Source organism: Rutilus rutilus (assembly GCF_951802725.1).
Source record: "Rutilus rutilus genome assembly, chromosome: 5".
Classification (NCBI taxonomy): Eukaryota; Metazoa; Chordata; class Actinopteri; order Cypriniformes; family Leuciscidae; genus Rutilus; species Rutilus rutilus.
Genome location: NC_140213.1, coordinates 32,154,215 through 32,179,974, shown reverse-complemented (window position 1 = coordinate 32,179,974; position 25,760 = coordinate 32,154,215). Strand labels below are relative to the sequence as shown.

General features: G+C 39.5%; 3 protein-coding genes across 3 annotated transcripts; 1 reads left to right on the top strand and 2 right to left on the bottom strand.

Annotated features, from left to right (window-relative positions):
* Nucleotides 1-7,694: 7,694 nt before the first annotated feature.
* Nucleotides 7,695-13,804, bottom strand: rabl2 (RAB, member of RAS oncogene family-like 2). Its single transcript, XM_084409928.1, has 8 exons — nt 13,209-13,804; nt 13,078-13,107; nt 12,824-12,903; nt 11,608-11,687; nt 10,094-10,205; nt 9,886-9,983; nt 8,687-8,770; nt 7,695-8,614 (listed from the first exon to the last, which is right to left on the bottom strand). Exons 1-8 carry the CDS (start codon nt 13,307-13,309, stop codon nt 8,537-8,539), a joined length of 663 nt encoding a protein of 220 aa, XP_084266054.1. The 5' UTR covers nt 13,310-13,804; the 3' UTR covers nt 7,695-8,536.
* Nucleotides 13,805-17,056: 3,252 nt separating this feature from the next.
* Nucleotides 17,057-22,178, top strand: trim35-30 (tripartite motif containing 35-30). Its single transcript, XM_084409615.1, has 6 exons — nt 17,057-17,513; nt 18,921-19,016; nt 19,108-19,338; nt 19,659-19,681; nt 20,134-20,252; nt 20,339-22,178. Exons 1-6 carry the CDS (start codon nt 17,112-17,114, stop codon nt 20,878-20,880), a joined length of 1,413 nt encoding a protein of 470 aa, XP_084265741.1. The 5' UTR covers nt 17,057-17,111; the 3' UTR covers nt 20,881-22,178.
* cimap1b (ciliary microtubule associated protein 1B) lies at nt 22,163-25,714 on the bottom strand. The gene is made up of 7 exons (XM_084409616.1): nt 24,892-25,714; nt 24,564-24,680; nt 23,955-24,158; nt 23,748-23,849; nt 23,536-23,657; nt 23,327-23,467; nt 22,163-22,910 (listed from the first exon to the last, which is right to left on the bottom strand). Exons 2-7 carry the CDS (start codon nt 24,673-24,675, stop codon nt 22,818-22,820), a joined length of 774 nt encoding a protein of 257 aa, XP_084265742.1. The 5' UTR covers nt 24,676-24,680; nt 24,892-25,714; the 3' UTR covers nt 22,163-22,817.
* Nucleotides 25,715-25,760: the final 46 nt, after the last annotated feature.

The window sequence follows — 25,760 nt, the reverse complement described above, 5'->3', positions numbered from 1 at the left end:
CCATAGAGTTCCTGGACTTGCACAACGAATGAAGGGGCGCTAGGAAAATCTGATTCCCATGCCTGTGAGGACCTGCCTATCAAGATTCTCTGCACGAGGTTCAACGGCAGCCCGCTGGATTCTGCGTGTCCCCCTCCTACCACCACAGAGCCGGCGGAGAGGCCGCAAACAGCTCCCTCGGGAGGCTCTGCTGATGAATTAATGCTCCCGTGTTCTCATCCTCCATGAGAGCCCCCAGTCTCCTACACCAAGGACAGCCTCTGCCTCAGCCTCTGAAGTGTGGGTCCTGGTCTTTTTTGGAAGACAACATGTCTACCAGCGCCTATGGAAGAGATGAGCACCACTCCAACTTCTCTGGATGGGGAGCTCATGAGTATCATTTCAGAGGCTGTGGCCGAGATGGGCTTTGGAGTGGTCAGTCCCAGAGCAGCCGGTAAAGAAGAAGATGGATGGGTCTTCTCTCCATGCAGGCCGTCAGAGACCAGCTCCCTTCTTCTCTGAGCTCCACGATGAGCTCACATGGTCATGGCTCTCCCCTTACTAGCCTGAGCCCCTGCCCAAGGAACCCACCTACTTACGGTGGTGTAAGGGGCAGATAAACATGGTTATCCCCGGTCACATCCCGTTGAAGAGGCCGTCGCGGCACACCTGTGTCCGTCCCGCAGATGGAAGTTGGCTACACTGCCTTCACAGCCATGTTGGACTACAGCCCACATTGCCGAGAAGGCATTACATATTTCAGCTTGACACCTGCAGCATCTGCCCTTCATACAATGACCCTGCAAGTATTCCAAACTAGACTGAAGTCCCTAGATGAAGAAGGCCTGGACCCAGAGTCTTTTCGAAAGCTGTGCATGGCAGCAGATCTCACCCTGTGTGTAGCAAAGAAGGTCGCCCAGGGAGTCGGGCGCAGCATGGGCAGCCTGGTAGTGCTGCAGCTCATGCTCACAGAAATGTGCAACTCAGACAAATCGCACCTGGTCAACACCCCAGTAAACCCCATGGCCTCTTTGATGCCGTAGGGGCGTTCTTAGAGAAGTTTGCGCAGGCTGAAAAAAATCTAAGATGATGACCCACTTCTATCCCAAGCGAGCCAATGCTCCCCCTCAGGTGAGATTGAGGTCATCTTCAGCGCAGCGACCAGCCATACACTCTGCCCGCCCCTCCGCTTCAAGCACGAGCTTGCGACACGAGCTGCCGTTGCATCAGAGATCTGACAGGAAGCTCTGTTATGGTGCAAAAAAGGTTCCCCGCCAATCCGGGCGCCCAGCGGACCAGAAGCAGAGTTCCTAACGGCCCTGTTCGGAGGAAGAGAGCGATGTCAGTGGAGAGAACCGGACCATCCTCCAAGAGTATCAGTATATATCAATGTGCCGTCCTCAGTATCTGCTCAACATTGCCTCTGCGGGTTGCAGCGAGTGCAGACATTTTCGAGACACATACCTCGATATCAATTTTCAAATTTATAAGCAAAACCTCCGCTCTGGGCAATATTTTGAAGAGCAAAAGTTCGGCTCAGCCCCAGGTGACAGATGTGAATATCCCTGCACCTTGAGCCGCGGAGCCATTACCTGTCATGTCTACAAGCGGCGATGTCTCATTGGCGACCAGTGCGCAGCCCTCGCCGCAGCAGACACTGCCGCGTCCATTATCGAGCTGCCTGAGCGTGTGGGTGGCAGTGTCAGATTGGGTTGTCAATACCATAAAGAATGGCTATGCGCTTCAAGTTGCTCACAGACCGCCCCGCTTCAGCGGAGTGATCATGTCAGAAGTCCCGAAGCAGGGCTCTCCTCTTTTACGTGGAGAAATTATTGCTCCAGGCCAAACAAGCAGTAGAAATAGTGCCTGAGGACCAACGGGAATGTGGCTTGTACAGCCGCTATTTTCTGGTTCTGAAAAAAGATGGTGGCATGCATCCAACCTTGGATCTAAGACTGCTGAGCGCTGGCAAAGCGCGCATTCAAAATGATCACAGTGAAACAGATACTCACTCACATTCAGCCTGGGGACTATTGCATTGCTGTGGACCTGAAAGATGCCTACTTTCATATCAGATAGCCCCTCATCACAGTTGCTTTCTGAGGTTTGCATTCGAAGGTGTCACTTATCAGTTCAAAGTCCTGCTATTCGGGCTAGCTTTGGCCCCTCGCACTTACACAAAGTGAAAAAAATACCCCTGAGACGCGTCCTGAACTATCTCGACGACTGGCTAATCATCACCTAGATTCAGAGTGTGCTAGAGGACCACAGACACAAGCTTCTCGTCCATTTAGCATGCCTTGGCCTGTCTTTGAACATGCAGAAGAGCATGCTTCAGCCCTGTCAGTCTATCACATAAAGAGAGAGTTCAGACTATTCTCAATGTCCTGACCTCTTTTGTGCAAGGGAGAGTTACTGGGTCTGATGGCTGCTGCAGCCTCTGTTTGCTGCCTGGGTCTGCTGCATATGAGGCCACTGCAGCTATGGTTAAAGGGCCATCGGGAACAACGCACATTGAGGCAACACTGACCCTGGCTCGACGTAAGCGAATGTTGGATTAGGGAATCAGTATGGGCAGAGTGGCCAGACAAAAGGTGGCCACCACAGATGCATCATTGACCAGCTGGGAAGCCCTACCAGCATTTGGTACATGGATGAGTGCCCAGAGGCAGTGGCATACAAACTGCCTAGAGCTCAAAGCAATTCACTTCGACCTACAGGATTTTCGCTCAATCGCCAGGGAGGTGTGCGCTCAAGCGCCCTGCAGAGAATGGCACAGTGCTTTCTCCTATGAGCGAATCAGCACTTCCTCTCGATCCGGGCAGTCCATGTATAAGGGGGCGAGCCGGACATGCTGTCCAGGGAGGACATGGTTTACGGAGAGTGGAGATTGCACTCTCAGACCGTGAAATTGATATGGAGCCTCTTTGGCGAAGCAGAGGTTGACCTCTTCGCTTCGGAGGAGAATGCCCGCTGTTTTTCTCTCTGACGAGTGTTCCCTAGTAGGAAACTAGCATACGAAACCCAAGTAGGAAACCCTAGTAGGATATCCAAGAAGCGAAAATGCACTTTTCCCCTGGCCAAAATAATGCTGCTAGTGCTGCAGAAAATCAGGGAAGAGCTGGGCACTCTTTTGCTGATAGCGCTGATATGGCCCAACCAGCCATGGGTTCCTGAGCTGGTGAATCTGTCGATAACTCTGTGGCCGATCCCATTGAGAAGGGACCTTTTGTCTCAGGCTAAGGACACTTTAGAGGGTTGCTCAGTGGGTTAACACACCCTAATAACAAGCTTTCTTCAGGGCACGAGACGAATGAATCCTCCCCACCCTCGTCTAATGCCAGTATGGGACTTATCATTAGTGCTCTCATTCAAGACGAAGCTACTGCTTGCTTTAATGTGGGAAGCGAGTGGGGTATTTGCAGGCTCTCTCTGTCAACAGTGCTTGTATGCAGTTTGGACCAAACGATTGCATGGTGAGGCTTAAGCCTAGACATGGTTATATACCTAAAGTGCTCTCAATGCCATTCAGAGCCCAGGGTATAACGCTGCAAGCGTTTCATTCCCCCGACCCAACCTCTGATGAGGTGTCTCAGAGGCGCGCCCTGTGCCCTGTTTGTGCATTGTGTGCTTATGTGGATAAAACCACCCAGCTCTGCATGTCCAAGCAGCTGTTTGTCTGCTTCAGAGGCGCTAAGAAAGGCCATGGTGGATGGTGGAGGCCATTTGCCTGGCTTATGCCTCCCGAGGAGTCGACTGCCTAATAGCGGTATGTGCCCACCCCACTCTTGGCGTCGTTGTGGGCTTGGACTAAAGGCATGTCTATTCAGGACATTTGTTTTGTGGGGGGTTGGTCTTCGCAAAACACTTCCACTAGGTTTTATAACCTGGAAATTCCCTCTTTCACATCACATGTTCTGTCTGTGCAGGGGAAGATGGCTGAGCAGCCATTGGATGACTGAGAGACTTTGTGGCCACGCCCCTCTCTAGCTTGTGTTTCAACTAGGTCGTATAGACCGATGTGCTGTGCCATTGCTCACACTAATAGCTACTGTGTATGCAAGACTAATAGCACAACCTTCTGTGTTTTACGTATTTTCAGTAGTATCCAGGGACTCCAGCTGACTGTTAGCTGTCTGCCCTATTATTAAGCTTGTGAACTTGGCTCATCCCGCAGTTTTATGCACCAAAATACTTGTTGCTTCATTATTATCACTGTGCCACATTAGTCCAGCGTTGCTCGATTGTGTGCAGGGCGGTGCTGAAGTTGCCATTGCTAGTTTGGCACTCTGCCAGCTAGTTGTAAAACCTCCTCAGGGTCCATGAGTAATTCTCGCTCAGTCTAAAGATTCTGAGAAAATCTGGCTCTGCCTATATAACGGCTGGGCCCGCCCACCGTGTGAGCGCTTGAGGTCGGGCGCCTTTGGCTATTGCAAGTGCAATAGCTTGATTCAATCAGGCTTCAGAAATTTTGGAGAAAGGAGTTTCCCCAAAGCATAAGCTATTACATAATGCCTTGTTCTCTCCTCTCAGGGAACCATGATAACGTTGAGCAACCCAAGACGATTTCCAAATACCTGCAGTACTCCCACTCTCTGCCACAAGAAAAACATCTGCTTGCAACCTGACGTGGTGCTAAAAAAATGTCCACCTCAAAGACCGTTTTTATAAATATGCGTACATTTTAGAATACGCAAAGTTCAAATCTGTACATATGCACATTTTATAAATGAGGCCCAGAGAGAAAGGGATACTTTCCCCTAAGAGGTGAAAAACAAGGTTTGAAACTCTGAAAAGGTCTTCTTTTGTTAACCAACCGAGTGAAAGGTGCTAAACTTTTAGAAAATGTTCCCATATAATATTAAGATCTATAGATTTTGGCCTTGTTACCAGCTCTGGTTTGTGTGATTTTCTAGCCATGCATGAACATTACATTTAAAATTAAAAAATAAAATCACCAGAATGGGAAACAGCGTTGTATTCTGACTTTCCCATAAACTAAAGGCAAATATTTGATCTTACGATTTTATATTGTTTGAAAATTTTGTTTTTCTTACAATAAGATAATTTTACAATAATTTGGTACATCTTGGAATGGTTGATGTTTGATATTAAACCCATTTACTTTTCACGCATTGATCATTTTATGTTAGATGCTAGATGCCATAATGTCAAGTGATTGATTCAAGTGAAAGTAAGTGCTTATAGTTAATTGCTGAATGATGACATTTAAGATCTTGCTTGTTTTTATTTTTCATTTGAACCACATTCAGAAGAAAATGAGAGTACACAACAAAAACACCTGAGTCTTCAGAAATAAGAACATTTTTCCAATGACATACATGTTGTATCCAGTTCAGATGTGCAGTACAAAGCTGGATCTACTTTAATTCACCAACATGGATGTGTATTTGATGTATAAAGCATTTGTGCAAAACATCACAAAAATACACAAACCAAAAGCAATAATCTAAAAATTCCTTCACAGTTTGTGCAATAAGAATAACTGCTCTTCACAATAATAATAATTATTTCTAATATCTGAGGAGGAAACCCATGAAGAAACATCTGGGTCATAAAAGAATAAAGACAATTGACGAAATCGATCTATTTTTAGGACTTTTTCTTTTTTGAAGCATCCCCACTCACTGTAAGGTGGGAAAATAACTATAGTACAGTAATGACAAACATTATGTCCAAGCACAATTTTTGTTTTAAAATCAGCATAAATTGCTTTCAGTAAAGAATGTACTACTATTATTACAATTTAAAATTGAAATAATTTACAATCAGTAATCAGAGTGGAGATGGATGGTGTGTTTTGATTTGGTTGCAAGTTGCAACATGACCAGGGCCTAAAATTAACGCTCACCAAGCGTCAAATGCATGTAACAATCGGTGTTGGCGAGTATTTGAAACAATGTCAAATTTTATGAACAAACATAAACGCTCTCGATGCTCTCGACAGTTGACTGGTCAGAGCTGCATCATCACGAAAGTTTAAGCCAATTTAAATATTCAAACGCTAGGGAACTTACTTGCGCACAGTGAGAAGTTTTGTGTGCACATCAAAAAAGCGAGCACATAAGGCTGCGTCTCAGACAGTGCGAAAATACTGAATTGAGCTCTCTTTCACGTTGTCTTGTGCTTGAACGGACAAATTCACAGAAAATGATGTCAGAAAAATTCCTGTCTCTGCGAGTATCCTAGTAAACACAGTCAGCTATGTCTTGAGTGAACGTAAACGGTAGAGAAGCGCACAGCCATCTTTAGAATTTTGTGTTTTAACTATTTTTGTGGTAGCTCAGAGCAAACACAAAATTCTAAAGATGACTGTGTATACTAGCTCTGTATTTTTCTATGGCATCGCTGTCAAAAAGTAATTAGCTGGTGAAGTGGATTTACTTATTGTAGAGTTAACGCTTAACGGAAGTTATCATGAACTTAACAAAGGTCAGTAGACCAGGAAGATTTGAAAACAAGTGGTTCATTCATAAATCCATAAGATCTTACCTTCATGACCGGAAAACAGAACACAATGAGCACAGTGCTGAGAAAGGTATCAAAATTGGAAGAGAATTGTGGAATTTCACTGGTATCTAAAATTTTGGTGCCATAACTGCCTGTTTTTGCAAAAACAGTTTCATGGCCGGTAGAAAATATTTATGGCCGGTAAATTTTCTTAAGTCACCGGCCATCATTTGTGGCAAAAAGCTAGTTTTAGGCCCTGAACATGACAGACATAATTGACAGATTCACTCTGGAACTACCTGCAGTCTTGTTGGACAGATTATCAAATGTCCCTTTCACCCTCTTTGAGATGCCCAAGTGACCCTTCACAAAGACCCTGGGCCTCATTTATAAAATGTTGCGTAGAAACCGTCCTACATTTGATTTTACGAACATTTCTCAAATGTGCGTACGTGTGATTCAGAGTACGAACGTATGCACAAAAAACGTGCGCGCACCTCTCTTCCAGATGTCAAATTTATAAATTTCGCGTTGCTGAATTGTTTCAGATCTCCATCTTGTGAACGTCACCTAATTAATGTCATTAACATATAAAAGAGCACCAGTCAACATCCAAATGCTTTACTTGAGAAATATATTGCCGGGCAAAGAGGATACTGACAATGCGCCGACAGACAAGTTACTTTTTTATGAAACAGTCTCATTGGTCTTTTATTATTTATTTTTATTCAAACAATAAATACCGTGTTGTGGCTCTTTGTGTTGTGACAGATCGCTGTAGCGCCTCAGTTCAAGTGGCACGTGAACCAAAAATCTCTTCCTATTAGTTATAGCATGAAATAAACATGAACATCAGAAGGTGTATGTTGTTTCAACCACGGAAAGACGTCAATACACACAATTGTTTAAGTTCAAGTTCACCGATGTTAATCTACTAACTCTGTCTGGTTTGTTTGTCAGACAAAATGGTGGATTCGGCATTATGATTGGTCAGATTGCCTGTCAGCCAAACTCCCAGCGAAGGGAATTTGTGCTGTAATCTGCCATTCATCCTCATTCTAAGACAAAAGTCGATAGCGATTGACTCTGACTTGACAGTGTGTAAACGTCAGTGAGCATTCAGAGCAGTCTCAGCTCTCTTCTTTGCCCTGACTGTCACATCCACACACATTCATATGCTTGAGTTTTCATCATGGCTGTCTTCTCATTAATTCCCAAAATGATTTTATCCTGCTCTCAGATATGCTTGCAACAAATCTCTTTAATATATAAAAAAAAACTCTTTAGTTGGCAAATAAAATGGATATAAACTTTTTTCCATCAAGATTTTAGGATAAAAAATATATATGTATAGAGGAATGAGTATATTTCAGGTGTGTAACTGATAGCCATTGTGACGTTTTCACAATTGAAATGCCTTAACTTTTTGCAGTTCAAACAGTCCTAGTTTTAAGTGTGCTAGTTTTACATGATGAAACCTAAAAACTGCAGTTAAAACTGCATGTATTTATTAAATACTTCATCTTGTATAATCAGCTACCCTTATTCAAAGGTCAACTACTTTATTCATACAGATGAGCATCACAAATTGTTACACAAAGTGTGCTTTTGTTGTAAAATATTACACTTAAAAAAAGATTATAAATATTTCACCTAAAATTTCAGCTGAAAAATACAAGTACTATCTATATATTCCAGCTGAAAACAATAACAAGCAATGTATATATTTATATTACATTCGGCACAGACAAAGCTTCACATTCCATAAAGAGTCTATGTAGATTACTAAAAGGATTTTTGCTAAATCTGCATGCTGCACAATTTGTATCAAATTAGTTCAGCAGTTCAGAACTGTGATTCCATTGGTGTTGCTCATCGGATAATGCCGCCTGTACATTCACAGAATAATTATTTATTTCTGCTAGAGGTTCAAGAAGAAACACCTGTGAAACTATCAGTGGTGTGAGGTAGAGTTCTCTCTGATGCTCAGGACAGTGAGAGGACAGCCATGATTTAAGGAACTCATCAGTACAACTCCAGAAGCAGCGGAGAACGAGAAAAGAAGAGGATGAAGAATCTGACGTGGTCACGCGGAGTCTGGTTTTCCCTCTTGCGTCTCCTCTTCTTTATCAGATGTTTCTTCTTTACTCTCTAAATCAAAGTTCTGCAAAATAACATGAATAAAATCAGTAAATTGCATCATCATGAAGAGAGTATTATTCAAACACACACACACCTCTAACTCCCTCATAACTTCATCCATAAAGTCGTTGGAGTTCTTCTTGTAGGACAGAGCCATCTGAATGGCATCTTTAAACACCTGTGGAACATTCCCAGAACATTAGAACTTCACACAGCAGGACCAAGGACTTCCCTTTAACCCTAAAACACATAGGGCCTTTTACACCTGGTCACTTCATGTGTTTTCTCTGATCAGATAGCTGTCCGATTGAGCAAAAGCAAGGTGTAAATGCCCTCCAAAACGCTTTCAAGACGGATTTAAATCCGATCACTCAAATCACTAAACTGGACAAGTGTAAATGCATCTGGTTTTTGAAACCACATACAGTATGTAAACTTAAAAAATAACCGAACTGTTAAAAAATAAATGTGTGAGAGTGTGTTATAGGCTATATGACACGCTATAGCCAGATATGACAACGCTACAGCATCACACATCACCACAGATGAGTAGCTGAGTATCTCTTCAGCAAGCCAACGCACAAACTGCCACAAATAAAACTGAAAGTAAGTCCCAGACACTCAACACACAATCATCTTCATTAAAAGTAGTGAGACTAAACAATCTTACCAGTGCTTATGCCACTCTCTCTCTCTCTCCTATTGTGGTCTTTGATCTTGATATTAGCTGATGATAAATAAAATGCTGCGCATATCTGTTGCTTATGTTGACTTGAACTCTGTTAAATTTGCATTTAGCACAGGAATTGAAGATCGGATTTATATTTGTTTTGCGGAGACACATTTATGTGGCCAAGTGTAAATGGAAACGTTTTAACAAATCAGAAAGCTATCCGATCAGTAAAAACGTATGAAGTGACCAGATGTAAAAAGGTACATAGCTAAATAAAATTATTCCACAAATGCATCTGCAAGTCAAAAATTATACAATTAAGTGCTTATTCTTTTTAAAACATGTATTACCATTTTATATCAAATGTAAAGGTGCACTCAATATTTTATGTTCCACTGGCTGTTTTTTAGTTTATAAGAAAATTACAGCTAAATTACAAATGTAGGGTTAATAATTTCTATTATAAGATGCATACAATTTCATCTGAGCAAAACAATAGGGACTGTGACATCTACTTTTAAAATTCATACTAAAAGTTCAGTATGCTATAGCAGCTTTTTTTACTGAATGCTCCCCTGGTACCCGTTGATCAGTCTGTCTAGGATGCTCTGATTTCTTACCTTCACCACGTTGGTCCCATCAGCAGCAGATACAAAGTAGAAGGGCAGACCTTGTTTCTTAGCAAAGTTGAAACTCTTCTGGGTCACCTTCATGTCAGCTTTGAAACAGCAGAAGACATAAAAGAACAAAAGATTAGAGACATGCAAAGACTAACTCTGACTAATAATGCTCTTATCTGTAATCTCACAAAGGACATATGAAATGTACCATCTATCTTGTTAGCGACCACCAGACATGGAATCTCAGGCCGGTACTCTCGGAGTTCTTTGTACCAATTTGGGAGGTTCTTATATGTGATTTTCCTCTGGACATCAAACACCTGGCAAAAGCAATTGGATTAATTCTGAAAGCTTTTTTGAGATCTACTTTTTATGAAAAGCATTCAAAATAGTTACAAAAAGCCACAACATATTTTTCACTTACTAATATATATATTTTTTTTTATAAGTGGAGGTGTGTGTGTGTGTGTGTGTGTGTGTGTGTGTGTGTGTAAAATAAGTATAGGTTAAATTACTATAATCATTTAAACTGAAATAAAAATACATTAAACCTAAATAGAAATATTTAAAAAACAAATGACAAAGGTCATAACAAAATTACTAAAATTTTAAATATAGAAAATAAAACCTAATTAAAAACATTAAAGGTGTCCTATTATGCCATTTAACGAAGTCTTGATTTAGTTTTTGGGGTCTTGATACTTGATTGTTCAAAAAACGCATTATTTTTCACATACTTTACATTATTACAGCAGCTCTCTCCCCAGTCTGGGTCGAACACGCTGATTTCGATGAAGCCCCTCTTTCCAAAATACGAAATATGCTGTGATTGGTTAGCTGGCCTAGCGTGTTGTGATTGGCAGCGCTTAGCGTCCCGCCCCTCCATAACTTTGAGTTCATCTCTAATGTAAATATTAAGGATGGTGTCAATTTCAAACCAATTCAAACCTGATTCAGACCCTGACAATGTAAACGAACAAGAGGATCGTGCAGAACAGATTTCATGCACAGATTTCACGCACAGATTTCACAGGACGTTTCAGAGTGGTATGTTTTCTGTAATAGATAATAGATACAATGTTATCCACTATTTAATCGTGATATTTGTCTAAAAACTAAGGTAATACAAACAGTAATCGATCACAAAACCATGGTTAATTTTCCTAAAGAGCAGTGAACCGTCTTACAAAAGCAAGAGCTTATAAAAGCAACAGAAAAACAAGCTGTTCTCCATCAAATGTGCAGCGCACAGATAAATATTGGGGTTATAATGTTCAGGAACAGTGTTTAAAATAAGTTAACCACTTTAAGTTCGTCAGCCTTAGAAAGGTCAATTAAATGAGTTTTGGAAACGTGGAAAAAAGTGCATCTCTTTGATAGCAACAACACTGTCTACAACAGCCAGGCCTCTTCTTCCCCTTTTTTGCGTATTCCGTGGGCGGGGATTATTTAAATGAGTAATATTGTGACTTCATCAGATCCGGAAAAATTGTGTTGTTGTCCAAAAGTTCATTTTAGTTCTTGAAAAGAGGATTCTGTTAAATAAAATATCTCCCTTTGGAGTGGACTTTGAGCTTTGTAATATTGCAGATCTTTTTTACGCTCAAACAGCAACATTACACACTAACTAAAGTTGAAAGCATAATAGGAACCCTTTAATAAATACCATAATAGTATATAAATAAGAATAACTAAAATAGAGTGTTTTGCCTCTTCTCTTACCATGATACAGGCATGAGATTTATGGTAGTAAGATGGGTGCATGCTTCGAAAACGTTCTTGCCCTGCAGTATCCCAGAAATCTGTGGTGAAGTTAAACAAGTGCGTAAGTGCTCAGGTTGGACACACAAAGGCCATGACTGCTCATCTAACATGAAAACTAAACTAAAACCCCTTGTATTATAAAGCTGCATGATTAATCGTTAAAAGATCGCAATCTCGATTCAAACACCAACACAATCTTACTCCTAAATCCCAGTGAACATTCAGATCTTGGTACCATAAAACTGATCAACTTTCTCTTTGATCCTGAGTTCATAAAGCGCGTACACATGAAAATGTGACATCAGTAGGGAATAGCCAATGGATATAAAAGATTAGAAGATGAAGCAATAGCATCTTCATCTAATGTTATTATGTAGATGTGATGGTAATTTTAAACAATTTATAATTATAAAATATATGTTTGTATCAATTTCTGAAGGTGTAAACTTTGACCTATATTTTACACTTTCTAGGAAACAAAACCAAGAAACAATTACTGGAATATCTTCTTTGTCTTTGACAAATTACCTGTCAGTAATATCAAACACAATATTCGTACTTTTTTGAGTTTGAGTAAACAGCACGTAACATTCACAGAATGTTGTCTTGGTCACATTCTTGACATGGGAATGACACAGAACAGAAAAAAACATCTATATAGATCTGCTTGATGAACAGTCTGATAGAAAAGTATTTTCTTTTGAAAACGATAGCTTTGCCGTCTCCATGTAAACTACAAAAACGTGAATGAGTGAAAACGTTGGTGGCATGTGCATGCGTACTATAACGTGTTCAATCTACAGGTGCGGTGCGTAGTGTTTTTTTACAAAGTGACATTGCCAACTACTGGCCTGACATGCATAATACAGCGTTTTTATCGTTTTGCACGGATCTGTGTGAACGGAGATCGTTCTGATAACGTTGTTGTCAGAACGCGAAAAACACAAAGGAAAAGCTTCTCTGTTTTTAGAACATCATTGTCGTGTACTTAGTTTATCCAGAATCGTGCAGCTCTAATTCTTCATAAGACATGATGTGTATGAAACTTCATCAAAAAGGTCAACTATGTGCAAAAATGTGTAATGTCTCAATAATAAAACTGCAAAATATAAAATGCAGCAAATTGCTCCATTCTTGTATACTAAAATAACACTGTTTTTGATGCCAAACTTACCAACCAGTATAGTTTGTCCATTGATAGTTGTGGTGTATTTGTACAGAGTCAAAGCGTAGGTGGACAGCTGCTGAGGCCGACTGATACATTTCATTAAGAACCTGTCAACTTTGAGAAGGAACGATACACTCACATACAGAGAGAGAGGGAGATCTTGATACACACTCACATGCACACATTCAAACATAGAGACAGTTGATACATATATACTGTGCAGTGTGCATATACACACACATAATGATGTCAAAGGATACTATCCATCCATAAGGAATCGCTCCATAAGCCTGAAAAGATATGAAATCCATTAGAAAAAATGCAAAAGCCTTCACTGAATGAAAGCAATAACACAGGTACTCCATTAGTGTCCGTAACACATTAAGCATACTTGGATTTGCCCACAGCGCTGTCTCCGAGGCAGATGATCTTGACTTGTTCATCAGCGTCATATTTCTCCAGGTCCAGATCAGAAATGCCTCCTGCGTCCATTGCGAGACTAGAGAAGCAGCAGCAGGAGTTTAAATACTGAGCCTCTTAATACAGCGGGATTAGATGACAGCTGACCACACAGCACTGCTTTACTCCATCACACGCTTTCTAACTCTATGGACATCGTTAAGTTAATCTTTTCAAGCAATAATTCGTACAACAAACCGCAAACGGTACATTACCAAACACAACCCGACAGTGTTATTGCTTTGGCTAACGTTAGCTGACTAACGTTAACGTTAATTAGCAGATTAGCTCGATTGTTACCTAAGCTATCTATGCTAAATACATATTTACGGTTTTACACTCTTCGGTGGATATATTTAGGGCTCGTCGTAAGTTTGTTTGCATTCACGGATAGATTATTGACGAAAAAGCATCGCTATTTTGTGATGAAAAATCTCGGTTTGGGTTCAGAAAATTCACCGTGAACATGCACGACAACAACGCGTTTCTAAGCAACGCCAGGACCCATGAAGGTCCTTATTTGCTCCTGGTAAGCACCAGGCTGTCTTTGAAGATGCCTGATTCGTTTTTATTTGTAAATTTTAAAGTAGCCTACGTTATTCTAATGATTTCTTTAAACACAATACAACCAAAAAGTGGCAAAAAAGAAATACTGATATTACTACAACTACTATTAATAATAATAATACAAATTGAGAAAAGAATACGTTAGAAGATAAAGCAATATCATCTTCATCTAATGTTATTATGTAGATGTGATGGTCATTTTAAACTATTTGTAATTATAAAATATATGTTTGTATCAATTTCTGAAGGTGTAAACTTTGACCTATATTTTACACTTTCTAGGAAACAAAACCAAGAAACAATTACTGGAATATCTTCTTTGTCTTTGACAAATTACCTGTCAGTAATATCAACAGCACGTAATATTCACAGAATGTTGTCTTGGTCACATTCTTGACATGGGAATGACACAGAACAGAAAAAAACATCTATATAGATCTGCTTGATGAACAGTCTGATAGAAAAGTATTTTCTACTTTCCCACAGAGGTCAGTGAGTGCATGACTAGATTAAAGTTGAAAGGCAAAAGAACAAAATGGATATATATATACATATAATGAAACTTTGCAACAGTACTTGGACCCAACATCTAGATATGTCTCTTCTTCAAATGTTGACATACTGTCAGAAGATGGAGTTGATCTTCTTTTGTCAAAGATGAAAATTTCAAGTGTAATGATAATGGAAAAACTTCCAGGAAATTTTGTTCATGTGGTGTGATGCAGACCTAACCTCTCTCAAATCAGAGAAGGTCTTGGCAGTATGGCAGGTTGTTGTGAGATTTTGCAAAAGCTTGTCACATATCTCAAGGCACTTCATTTCCCAGGTTATATCAGAGTGGACAGTATTGGAACAAGCACACTTAGCCCTTGACTTAAGTAGCACTGTCACAGCTGTGGGTAAAGATGTCAGCAAATTTAAAGTAGGTGATCACGTTGTGTCTTGTTACCCTGTGGCTGCCACCACTAAAGTAGTTCTCCCAGCCGTTTGCTGCAAAAGAAAAAGGCTCTCATTCCTTGTACAGCCGAAAAAAACTTTGTTGCATTATTAAAACTCATGTATATCCTGTTATCACTCTAAAGCTGCTTTGAAACAATCTGTATTGTAAAAAGCTATATAAATAAAGGTGACTTGTGTGGGATTACAAATTTAAGAATCTGTTTAAGATATGCTGATCTTGTCCTTACATAACATAACATGAAAAACTGAGGTAGTACGTTGAATTTAGCATTTAAGGTTATGATGAAGATATCAGCTGTTAAGCAAAGTTTCCAGCAAGAGATTCCTGCCAGTCCAGTTCTTTCTATTGTAAGTAAAATGAGTCAGATTACTGAGACTCTCACCCTTTGTCTTTAATGGCTGGAGACCCTGTCCCAGTCTTTGAATAGTTATGCTGATTGGATTGGGATTGGTAACACTCTAGGGTCTAGGGTAGGTTTCTACACCTTGATACTTCATTTGCATGCTTTGTTTCATGCCTTGTGTCTTGCATGAGGCTTTACGCAAAGCTAAACAGCAATGGAAATTGGGAATTTTCTCCACTGTTCCTGGCTCAGTTTTGATGAATGTGTTAATTACTATTGCAAACAGATCAGGTTGAAATGTCAAAGTGAGCACGCAGACTGATCAGCTGTCTTGTGATTTTAGTGAGGTTGCGGGAGCTATTCTTCTACCTCCTTATAATATAGAAACCGCTGAAATAGCTAGCAGTGTTAGAGGCATCAAAGACATTGTTCTTGTCTATGACAACTAGACAGCATTTCCATTCAAATCTACAACATTCCGAGGGACAAATGAGGAAGTCCACTTTCATGCCGTCATCATGCCCCAAATAATGCAAAACGGGTCTCTGCAAACGCAAATGCCACACATACCGTTGGCTGAAATCCATGCATTTGGACAGAACGTTCTTTTCTTTGGAGTCAACAGCTGTTCAAAGAGTGAAATCTCAAGACACTGATCTTCTGTCTGTAAAAGAATCGAAATCATACTTCAGAAGCCAGATCCTACCCATTATCATCCTAAACAGTGAAGACAAGAACCAGCTGTCTGACATTCCAGTAATGCCCAAACACAGTCTATTCAAGAAAAATGCTGTCTATATTGTCACAGGTGGTCTAACAGGGTTGGGCATTGAGACAGTAAAGTTTATTGGTCAGAAAGGGGGAGAAAACATTGTCATTCTGTCTAGGAGTAATCCAAACCATCAAATGCAACAAGAGATAAGTCAGGTCAGTAGGCATTGGGGTTCTGTCATTAAGTCTCTGCCATGTGATACTTCTGTATCTGAGCAAGTGGACCAGACAATTGTTATTATTGGAAAACTGTTTCCATCCAGTCCTGCATGATGGGCTGATTGAACGTCTTGACAAATCTCTTTATGAGAAAGTTATGAAGCCAAAAGTAAACGGAGTGATTAACCTTCACCGTGCTACCATACAGTGCAAACTGGATTACTTTGTGTTCTATTCCACCATCTCTGCCTTCATTGGCAATGCCTCACAAACTAATTATGCAGCGGCTACTACACACTTTCTGTCAGTACCGCAGAAACATTGGGCTCTCTGGACAGACTATTAATTGGGGGGCTTTATATATATGTGAATAAAAATGATAAATGAACAAAACTAAATTACTAAAACTTAAACTAAATATAAAAATAAAATCAAACTCAAAATATGAATAAATATAATAGTATACACGTGACGTTATATTAAAATACAGATATGTAACAAAGACAGAAATTGACCTTCAAATATACATATACCAACATTGTTTTTGATAATTTTGTATCCAACTTATGATCCATGGTAGGCCTACTGATTTACTAACTTGCAGAAATTCACATTTGCTGTAGGCTTACTCATTATGTAACCACATATTTAAATATAAATATGTGTAAATAAAATCTAAAACATTTTTTTATTATTTTGTGTCACTTTATCGTATGTTTACTCTTTTTATTATGATGACACCAGCACCAAGTGAAATTGTCATTTTTTACTTGATGAATAAAGTTTCTAATGTCTAATTAATTATTCCACTCTAGAGTGTTGCTGTAGAAAATGTACTGTAAAAAATAAACACTATAAAAAATAGAAGGTTCTGTTGAAATCCTGTCTTTGCTCTTATAAGCTCCGCCCTAATTTGCATGTGTCTGGGATGTAAACACAGCTGAGAGACACTCTTAAGCAACTGACAGCTGGACCTGACACACAGATAGAGTGAGAGAAAGAACAACTAGGACACATATACTGTAGGTAGCAAAATGGCCCGTAGACTGTCCGCTACAGAGGAGGATTTCTACTGCCCAATCTGCTGTGACATCTTCAGAGATCCAGTTCTCTTAGCCTGCTCTCACAGCATCTGTAACGTCTGTGTGAAAACCTTCTGGAATCGGCGAGGAACTCAAGAGTGTCCCATCTGCAGAACTGTATCCTCCAAACCCGATCCACCCATAAACATCGTGCTGAGAAACATGTGTGATCTGATAAGAGAAGAAACAACTCAGGACCTTCCCGTAGAGACGGCGGGGTTCTGTAGTCGTCATGGAGAACCTCTTACTTTCTTCTGCGCAGAAGATCAAGAACTAGTTTGTGGAAAATGCAGACATGCATTACACACCAACCACCGCATCCGTTCAACAACAGATGCATCACAGGACCTCAGGGTAAGAGTTCAAAGTGTCAGATTGTCTGGAAACATGATGCTGCACGGCACGCTTTATTTAAACAATTCGTTTTAATTTAACACCATTGAATCAGGTTTCTGGTTCAGATGTGATTGCTTCGTGTTAAATTGACTTGAAACAGTTACTCTTTGACTTAACTTGATTTTTTCAGTTTGAAATAAGTAACCCAATCAAACTTTCATTTCCCATCATGCTTTGCAAAGGGGCTGAATTGGGACTGTAAATGTTGAAATAAAGCAAGATGAGAAAAAAAGTTTCTGTTATGTTAGTGGTTTTGGGGGTTACCATTGTGTTTGGGTTGAGGACCTGCTAACAACAATTCAGATTGCTTTAATAAGCCTGCTATGGCAGTGGATGAAACCAGTATCACTCCTTGACTGCCATAACTGAACATCACATGTGTAAAGAAAAGTTATATTTAGTTTGTTGTTATTTAAATCACAGGGCTAAACAAGAAGTGATAAATAGGATTAATTTGAATAATTCAATTTAAATGAAAATCATTTATTTAAGTTCAACTAAAACCATTGATTCTAGTTAGTTGTACTTGTACGTTGGGTTTTACTCAATCAAGTGGAACAACTGTCCATGATTATATCATGTTCTTTTGAGCTATTTTGCAATAGTCAAATCAAACACTTGGTCAAAAGGTCCAGCTTGTGGTCAGATTGCACTGATTGCCAGTGTCAGATTTAATGGACTGGAAAGGGTTGAAAAATGAAAGCTGTCTCGTCAAACAGGTCTTAGCATACTAATGGCCCTTATATGACACACATTCACACACTACAAAAACAAAGGTTCATGGGAACTTTGCTGATAAAGTCAAATATAAGCTGGATATACCTGATCTATTTTGAATATGCAGGTTTTTAACAAACAACCTGTTTTACAATTGTAAACAACGCTGGGAAAATCATCATGTAACAGATTAACACGAAATGACACGTACAGTAAACATCTGAGCATCATAGGCTGAACCGATGACATCACTGTTTTCTCCAGAGTGGCTATTTATATAAATGAACTAAATTTATAACTTTTTTACAACAAAAATGAACCATCACTTTTGTCTCCATATCTAAGCACTGCCCACTAAAATCTATATAAACTACAATTTACACTGCCTTAGTTAGACTTGGATGACTAGCGACGCACAGCGAGTCCTCAATAAAGAGTAACTTCTGCTTGAAAGATATCCCAACGTCTCCTGGTCTCTGCTTCGACGAAGAAAAAGTTTACAACACTTGACTTGATTTGAAATGAGCACAACAATGGAACTATATATATATATATATATATATATATATATATATGGTTATATATTCAAATGTATTTCAGAAATTGATATAAAGCTGAAATAAATTTTCAATTTCATTTCATTTCTAGTATGAACTCCAGCAGAAACTAAAGGCCTTTCTGGAGAAACTTGGAGTCTATGAACAATTTGAACAGTCCTGGAATGAAACAGCGGAGTACATTAAGGTGAGTATCGGGAGGAAATTCCAACATTTACACAGTACTGTATGGGTGTATATTGTATCAGCCTGATTGTGCTGATATTTTGTGCCTATAGAGACAGAGCCAGCACACAGAGACTCAAATTAAGGAGGCGTTTGAAAAGCTTCACCAGTTTCTAGAAAATGAAGAAGCTGCCAGCCTGACGGCACTGAGGAGAGAAGAAGAGCAGAAGAGTGAGATCATTAAAAAGAAGATTGAGGAGATTACATCAGGGATGTTATCTCTCTCACATATTATTGAGTCCATCGAGGAACAACTGAGAAGGAATGACTTCACATTTCTAGTGGTAAGGAGCACTTGGTTTGACTTGTTCCATGATGCTTTTATATAAAAAATACAAGTTTTTTTTTTTTTTCACATTATATTGCATTAAGTTGAAATTACAGAAAGTAATTCGAAAGAAATTATTACTATTATTCTGCAAGGATGCATTAAATTGATAAAAAGTAAAGACATATATGTTACAAAATATTTCTATTTCCAATCAATTCTGTTCTTTTGAACTTTCTGTTCATCAAAGAATCCTGAAGAAAAATGTATCACGATTTTCTGATCACATAACATAAATGAATCTTTCTGTTTCTATCTACATTTCTTTATTCCTAGAACTACAATACTACAATTGAAAGGTAAGAGGATGTCTTTGCTTAACCTTTATCCTTAACCTTTGCTTAACCTTCCGTCCTTCGGATGAGACGTTAAACCGAGGTCCTGACTCTCTGTGGTCATTAAAAATCCCAGGATGTCCTTCGAAAAAGAGTAGGGGTGTAACCCCGGCATCCTGGCCAAATTTGCCCCTTGGCCTCTGTTTATCATGGCCTCCTAATCATCCCCATATACTGATTGGCTTCATCACTATCTCCTCTCCACCAGTAAGCTGGTGTGTGGTGGGCGTTCTGGCGCAATATGGCTGCCGTCGCATCATCCAAGTGGATGCTGCACATTCGTGGTGGTTGAGGAGATTCCCCCATCTATGTAAAGCGCTTTGAGGTCTCAGAAAAAGCGCTATAGAAATGTAACAAATTATTATTATTTATGGTTCTCAGCCCACATCAGTACTGACTCCTAAATGTTGTTTCAGAACAAAGTGTACTCTGCGGGATCAAACCAGACCTTCAGGAATGCTCATCGATGTTGCAAAACATATTGGTAACGTAACCTATGAAGTGTCAAAAAAACTACAAGCCAACATTTGTTACAGTAAGTACTGAGCAGTAAAAACCTTCTCATCTGTTCTATTATTGTGTCTTAAAAGTGGGTGAACATCTTTATCTCTATCCCTCCAGCCCCAGTAACCCTTGACCCCAACACCGCCCATCCTTATCTGACCCTGTCGGATGATCTGACTACTATAACTTACACTGATGAGCACTTCCAACAGCTTCCAGAAAACCCGGAGAGATTTGACGGCTACACAAGCATTCTTGGTTCTGAGGGCTTTGACTCAGGGTCTCACTGCTGGGACATCGAGGTTGGCGACAACACTGCCTGGGCCGTGGGGGTGATCACAGAGTCCGCATACAAACTCAGAAATAACCCCTCCAAGACGGGCTTGTGGTATGTGGGCTTCTGCAATGGTAAATACGGGAAGGGCTATTCTCCAAAAATCCTGACCCTTCTACGGGTGAGCCAGAGAATTCAGAGGATCAGGGTGCAGCTCGACTGGGACAAGGGCAAAGTCATTTTCACAGACTCAGGCCATAATATTGGTTTGCATGTGTTTAAACACACGTTCACTGAGAAAGTATTCCCTTACTTTTATAATCACTGTATGCAACATCCGTTGAGGATCATACCAGTAAAGACAACTGTGGAAGCACACATTTAGAGCCAACACAACTTGAAACTGGTTAAGTTAAGTTGATAGGTTTACTGTGATATCAGTTGAATTAATCCAAAGGAGACAGTAGCATGAGAAGTACAGTACTGCAATAAAACATTTATGACATGACTGCAATATTCAAGCCATCTACAAAAACATTATTTTAACCAGAATCCCCAGAATAACCAGAAAACATTGTTGTTTTTTTGGAGCAATGCATGCTTACAAGTAGATTTACCTGCAAAGGTATTAAAGAGGACCTAATATACCCTTTTACAATGGCTTGATTTTGCTTTTAGGGTCTACTAGAATAGGTATTCATGCTTAAATGTACAAAATGCCATCAAGCGGTATCTCTGGTCGTAATCAGTCCTTCACTGACCAATCAGCGTTCATTAGCAGAATGCTAGCGTGTTATGGGCAACAACAACTCAACCTGTAAGAAATCGAAAGGACATAAGTACTCGTTCATTCAACTTTCGACCTATAACCCATGTTGAACTTGCAAAATCTACACTCAAATGTGAGATTTCTCAACGGCAATCGGGTGAAAGAGACACATTTAGCCGTCTAGCCCCATAGACTCCCATTCATTTTGCACTCATGGCGAGCGCCCCCAGTGGAACTCTGGTGGAACTACAACCAAAATTCGGTACAATAGGACTTAATAGGGAGTGGGCACGCTCTCCGTAGACGGGCTCTGCTTATACCATGTCAATTTCACGCCACATACCATCATTGCGTCACAACATAATATGTTATTATGCGGTTCCGAATGTGGATGTATGGATGGATTCGGAACTATACTAGCATATGGTACTCTTATTATTTCTGCCATATAAAGATAATGGTAAAAATAGTATGAGTAGTATTATAGTATGCGGTTATGAATTCAGCAAGCATCTCTTGGACTCCCAAATGTGTCAAAGTAGCCGGACTTGTGTATTTACGGATATGACGAGCACACTCAGACAAGTGACGCAAGTATGCGATTTCACGTGAAAAGCTTACTGGAAATATAAACACTTTTAACGGGCTTACCATAGTGAATCAGGTAAGACAAAAAGCGTTTTGGGAGAAGAATTGGTGGTGTATTGACTCCTTATTCAAATTAAGTTTACTTTGAACCAAAAATCCATTTTATTTTGTAAATAAAGCTCACTAACTGAATTATTTTATGTCATGGAGCAGAAAAAAAATGCTAATGAAAGATTTTAAAAAAGGAAGAGTAAAAATGAACAACTGCACTATTTATGTAAATATTGTACCTGTACCAAGTCAATAATAAAGTGACAATAACAACGAACGAGGTATCTTGATTCAGAGATTTGCTTACTTTCTTGACTTACACAGTAAATCATCAGTGCTGCCACCATTTTAGCTCTGTTTCAAAACCTATTGAGCTGCATTGCTGTCTGCTACCTACACAGACAGCATCCAAACTGCAAAGGCAACCATATGAACAGGCATAATTAGAAATGTTTCCTGAGCAGCAAATCAGCATATTAGAATGATTTCAGAAGGATCATGTGACACTGAAGTAATGATACTGAAAATTCAGCTTTGCATCACAGTAATAAATTACATTTTAAAATCAAAGCAGAAAACAGTTATTTTAAATTGTTATAATGTAATTGTTTTACTGTATTTTTGATCAATCAAATTCATCCTTGGTGAGTATAAACCTTAAAAAAATATATTTTTTAAAAACTTTTGAACGGTAGTGTCTACAGAATATACCTTTGCGTATGAAAGTGTCTGGTGTAAAAATTCTAGTCTGGGTAGACTTAGTTCACTTGGTTTTGGAACAGCGCAGCACAATTATTGCATCTTGGAGCCTTTTTTTTTTTTTACTGAAACATCATTTCAAGTTGTATATTAGTGATATTAAGACCTGCTATGACAGACTGTAGCTTGTTGGACTGAATTTATAAAGGATCTGTTTAATCAGCACCATCCACAATTATGGGAGCGGTGTAATCAGAATGACGAATTCCAAAGGAGAAGCTGGGAGCTTTGGTTCCTGTGAAAGTAACCTGTTGAGAAAGACAAAGAAAATAGTTTTAGTATACTAATTCAAGTTATTTTAAGTAACAGTAGTTTTAGTAGAGAGCAATTCTAAACTAAAAACTGAATATATATACACTACCATTCACAAATTAGGGTCTGTAAGATTTTTTAAATGTTTTTGAAGCTCACCAAGGCTGTATTTATTTGATCAAAAATACACTGAAAACTATTTCTATTTTAATTTATTTTATATATTAACATTTTATATAATCATATATTAAAATGTAACTTGTGATGAAATAAATGGATTTTTTAGCATCATTACTCGAGTCTTCAGTGCCACATGATCCTTCAGAAGTCATTCTAATATGCTGATTTTTCATTTTTCATAAAAAAATCTCACTGACTCCAAACTTTGAAACGGTAATGTATAAGTACAGACCCTTTCTGGATGGTAGGCTCCAGGTCCTGGTTTCTTGGTAGTGTCCCCAGGCATGAGGTTGCGACCGGTCATGCTGTATTGAGGGGCCTTTTGTCTGTACACACATGAATCTACCACTTCGTAGGTCCCTGGGCCTGGAGTCTGAGAAAAGGATTGTTATCATCTATGCAAAAAGAACATAAGAGGTACATACTGTAATGTGTCGGCACCTTCCGTAAATCTTCATGGAAGCTGCCAATAGGACTACGACCACTGAAGGAGACATTTGGAGAGGCTGTTTTATTCACGACTCTTGGCCCTAATACTGGGGGGAGCAAGTACGCAGCTGGACCTGGAGACAAGATAATGCACAAACGTCTGCTAACGCATGGGAAACATAACTGTTCTAGTAGTATTGCTGTGTATATCTGTGTGAATCTACCTGGTGTTTGGTCATTGCGGAACAATTTAGTTCTCGCAGAGAGGGAGAACGAAGGGGCCAAGTAATAGGTGGTCTTTATTGCCTTTTCAGGTGAGTAACTGCCTGAAAAAGAAATCAAAAGACAGTTGAACTTTACTGTGTATGTTCTTCATTGTTCTACATTTGCACACAGCTACAAAGCCTGTGTGTTTTTGTTGTGTGAAATACCTGGGCCAGGGGTCTGGAAGGGCTGAATATCCTTTCGACGGCCGTAGACAGAGTACGCAGGGGTTCCGTCCCGACCCACCCTGGTGATGTTGGAGGGAACGAGGTATCCGGGCCCTGGGGAGAAGTTGGCCTGCAAGTCACGATGGCGCATGCCAAAGCTAAACGCTGGGCCTTTATGCATCCGTGGGTCATGCTTGTTCATTCCTATAAAGGGCAAAGAAACCCCCCAAAATTGAGATTTACTGCAGGGCAATAGCTAGGTATTTTGGACCCCTGACCCTTTTTTAAAAATAACATTTAAAAATCGTTAAATATCTAATCGGCCTAATATCACGTAAAATGTCCTCACTTGTTAAAGGGGCTTATAAATCAACCTAATCATGTCTGTCATGTCACATTAAATCTAGTGATTTGCACAGGTTTCTATGATGGTTACTTTTACAAATAGAGGTTGTGTTATAGAAAACATAATTAACCTGCTATAAAAACAATGGAAGTCTATGAGATGTCCGCACAAATAGTGAAACAAATGTGTGTGTGTGTGAGTGAGAGAGAGAGTGTGTGTGTGTGTGTGTGTGTGTGTGTGTGTGTGTGTTTAGCCTAAGTTACCAGTTGTCCCTGGGAGAGAATATGCTGGTCCTGGACTGTTATACATTGCAGCGATGGGGCCCCTTGGCCGGTGGGGCCTCCAAGAACCCATCCATTCATCCACAGGTGACATGATGTCTGTTTAAAAATAAAAATAAATTATAGAATAAAAAAATTACAATATTAATTTGCATTTCTAATGTTATTTGATTGAATAGTCAAAACATGTCATAGAGTTGTGTAACAGGTAAGTTAAGTTAGGTTAACGTTAACCGTAGCGTGATATCTACAACAAAACATAAAAATATAACGTTACGTTACAACAAACGAAGGAAACACAATAACTTACCTTAAGTGCAAGATATTCAAAAGTGCGTGAGTTTAATAGACTTTTCAATCTCCGGGTGATTTTGTAACGTTAACGTTATTCGTTCAAAGCCAATATCATCGCTTAGATGGCGACCTTTAGCAAACGATAAAAAGTTCCACTTAGATAACTTAGAACGATCGAATTGCGATGCTGAATTATAATATCTGCACAAAATAACTATATTACTTAAATCTAAAAGTAAAATAAAGGCGCAGAAAAGCTCTGCAAACTCGCAACTGCTGCAACTGTTCTTGATGCAATTGTTTTCTTTTGCATCTCTATGACGCCGGCGCCTTGGTGATTTTCTGATGTCAGTTTGAGTGACATTCCAATGGAGAGAAGTTCACGAGGAGCTGCTCTACATGCCAATCCACTAACCCGTGCAGTATAATTAATTATTAAACAAACCAAATTCAACAAATGCTCTCCTTAGAGATATTTCAAAGTTTAATACACACGTACTGTTTTGTCTATAGACCAGATTACAGACTATACAACACTTATAAAACACATCAATTTCAAAGTTACAACCATACTAAAACGTTTGCCTGCAGTGACCATATAATTATTAGGACACTTAAGCCACACTTAAAATGCGTGTGAATTCCATTACAAAAGATAACAAAATATTAAACCAACTAACGTGCATGCAAATATAAATGAATGAGTGAATTAATTAATGAATGAATATGAAAACACGGGCACACTTTAGGCCCGTTCACACAAGGACGATATAGATATAGTTCTAAAAATCGTTCTCAGTATTAAAGTATACCAGAGTTCAACTTCACAACACAGCTATAACGTTGGAATCACTTTCAGAACGATTTTTCTTCTCATTGGCAGCC

What these genes read in the sequence shown, in the direction of transcription:
- trim35-30 (XM_084409615.1), top strand. Translation starts at nt 17,112, where the DNA reads ATGGCCCGTAGACTGTCCGCTACAGAGGAGGATTTCTACTGCCCAATC. An exon ending in ATGACTTCACATTTCTAGTG is followed by an intron (nt 19,339 to 19,658) that starts GTAAGGAGCACT and finishes CTTTATTCCTAG; the next exon opens with AACTACAATACTACAATTGA. An exon ending in TACAATACTACAATTGAAAG is followed by an intron (nt 19,682 to 20,133) that starts GTAAGAGGATGT and finishes ATGTTGTTTCAG; the next exon opens with AACAAAGTGTACTCTGCGGG.
- rabl2 (XM_084409928.1), bottom strand. Translation starts at nt 13,309, where the DNA reads ATGGACGCAGGAGGCATTTCTGATCTGGACCTGGAGAAATATGACGCT. An exon ending in CGATTCCTTATGGATGGATA is followed by an intron (nt 12,904 to 13,077) that starts GTATCCTTTGAC and finishes GAAATGTATCAG; the next exon opens with TCGGCCTCAGCAGCTGTCCA. An exon ending in AAGTTATGAGGGAGTTAGAG is followed by an intron (nt 8,615 to 8,686) that starts GTGTGTGTGTGT and finishes GTTATTTTGCAG; the next exon opens with AACTTTGATTTAGAGAGTAA.
- cimap1b (XM_084409616.1), bottom strand. Translation starts at nt 24,675, where the DNA reads ATGTCACCTGTGGATGAATGGATGGGTTCTTGGAGGCCCCACCGGCCA. An exon ending in CTTCCAGACCCCTGGCCCAG is followed by an intron (nt 23,850 to 23,954) that starts GTATTTCACACA and finishes TTTCTTTTTCAG; the next exon opens with GCAGTTACTCACCTGAAAAG. An exon ending in TCCATGAAGATTTACGGAAG is followed by an intron (nt 23,468 to 23,535) that starts GTGCCGACACAT and finishes TCCTTTTCTCAG; the next exon opens with ACTCCAGGCCCAGGGACCTA.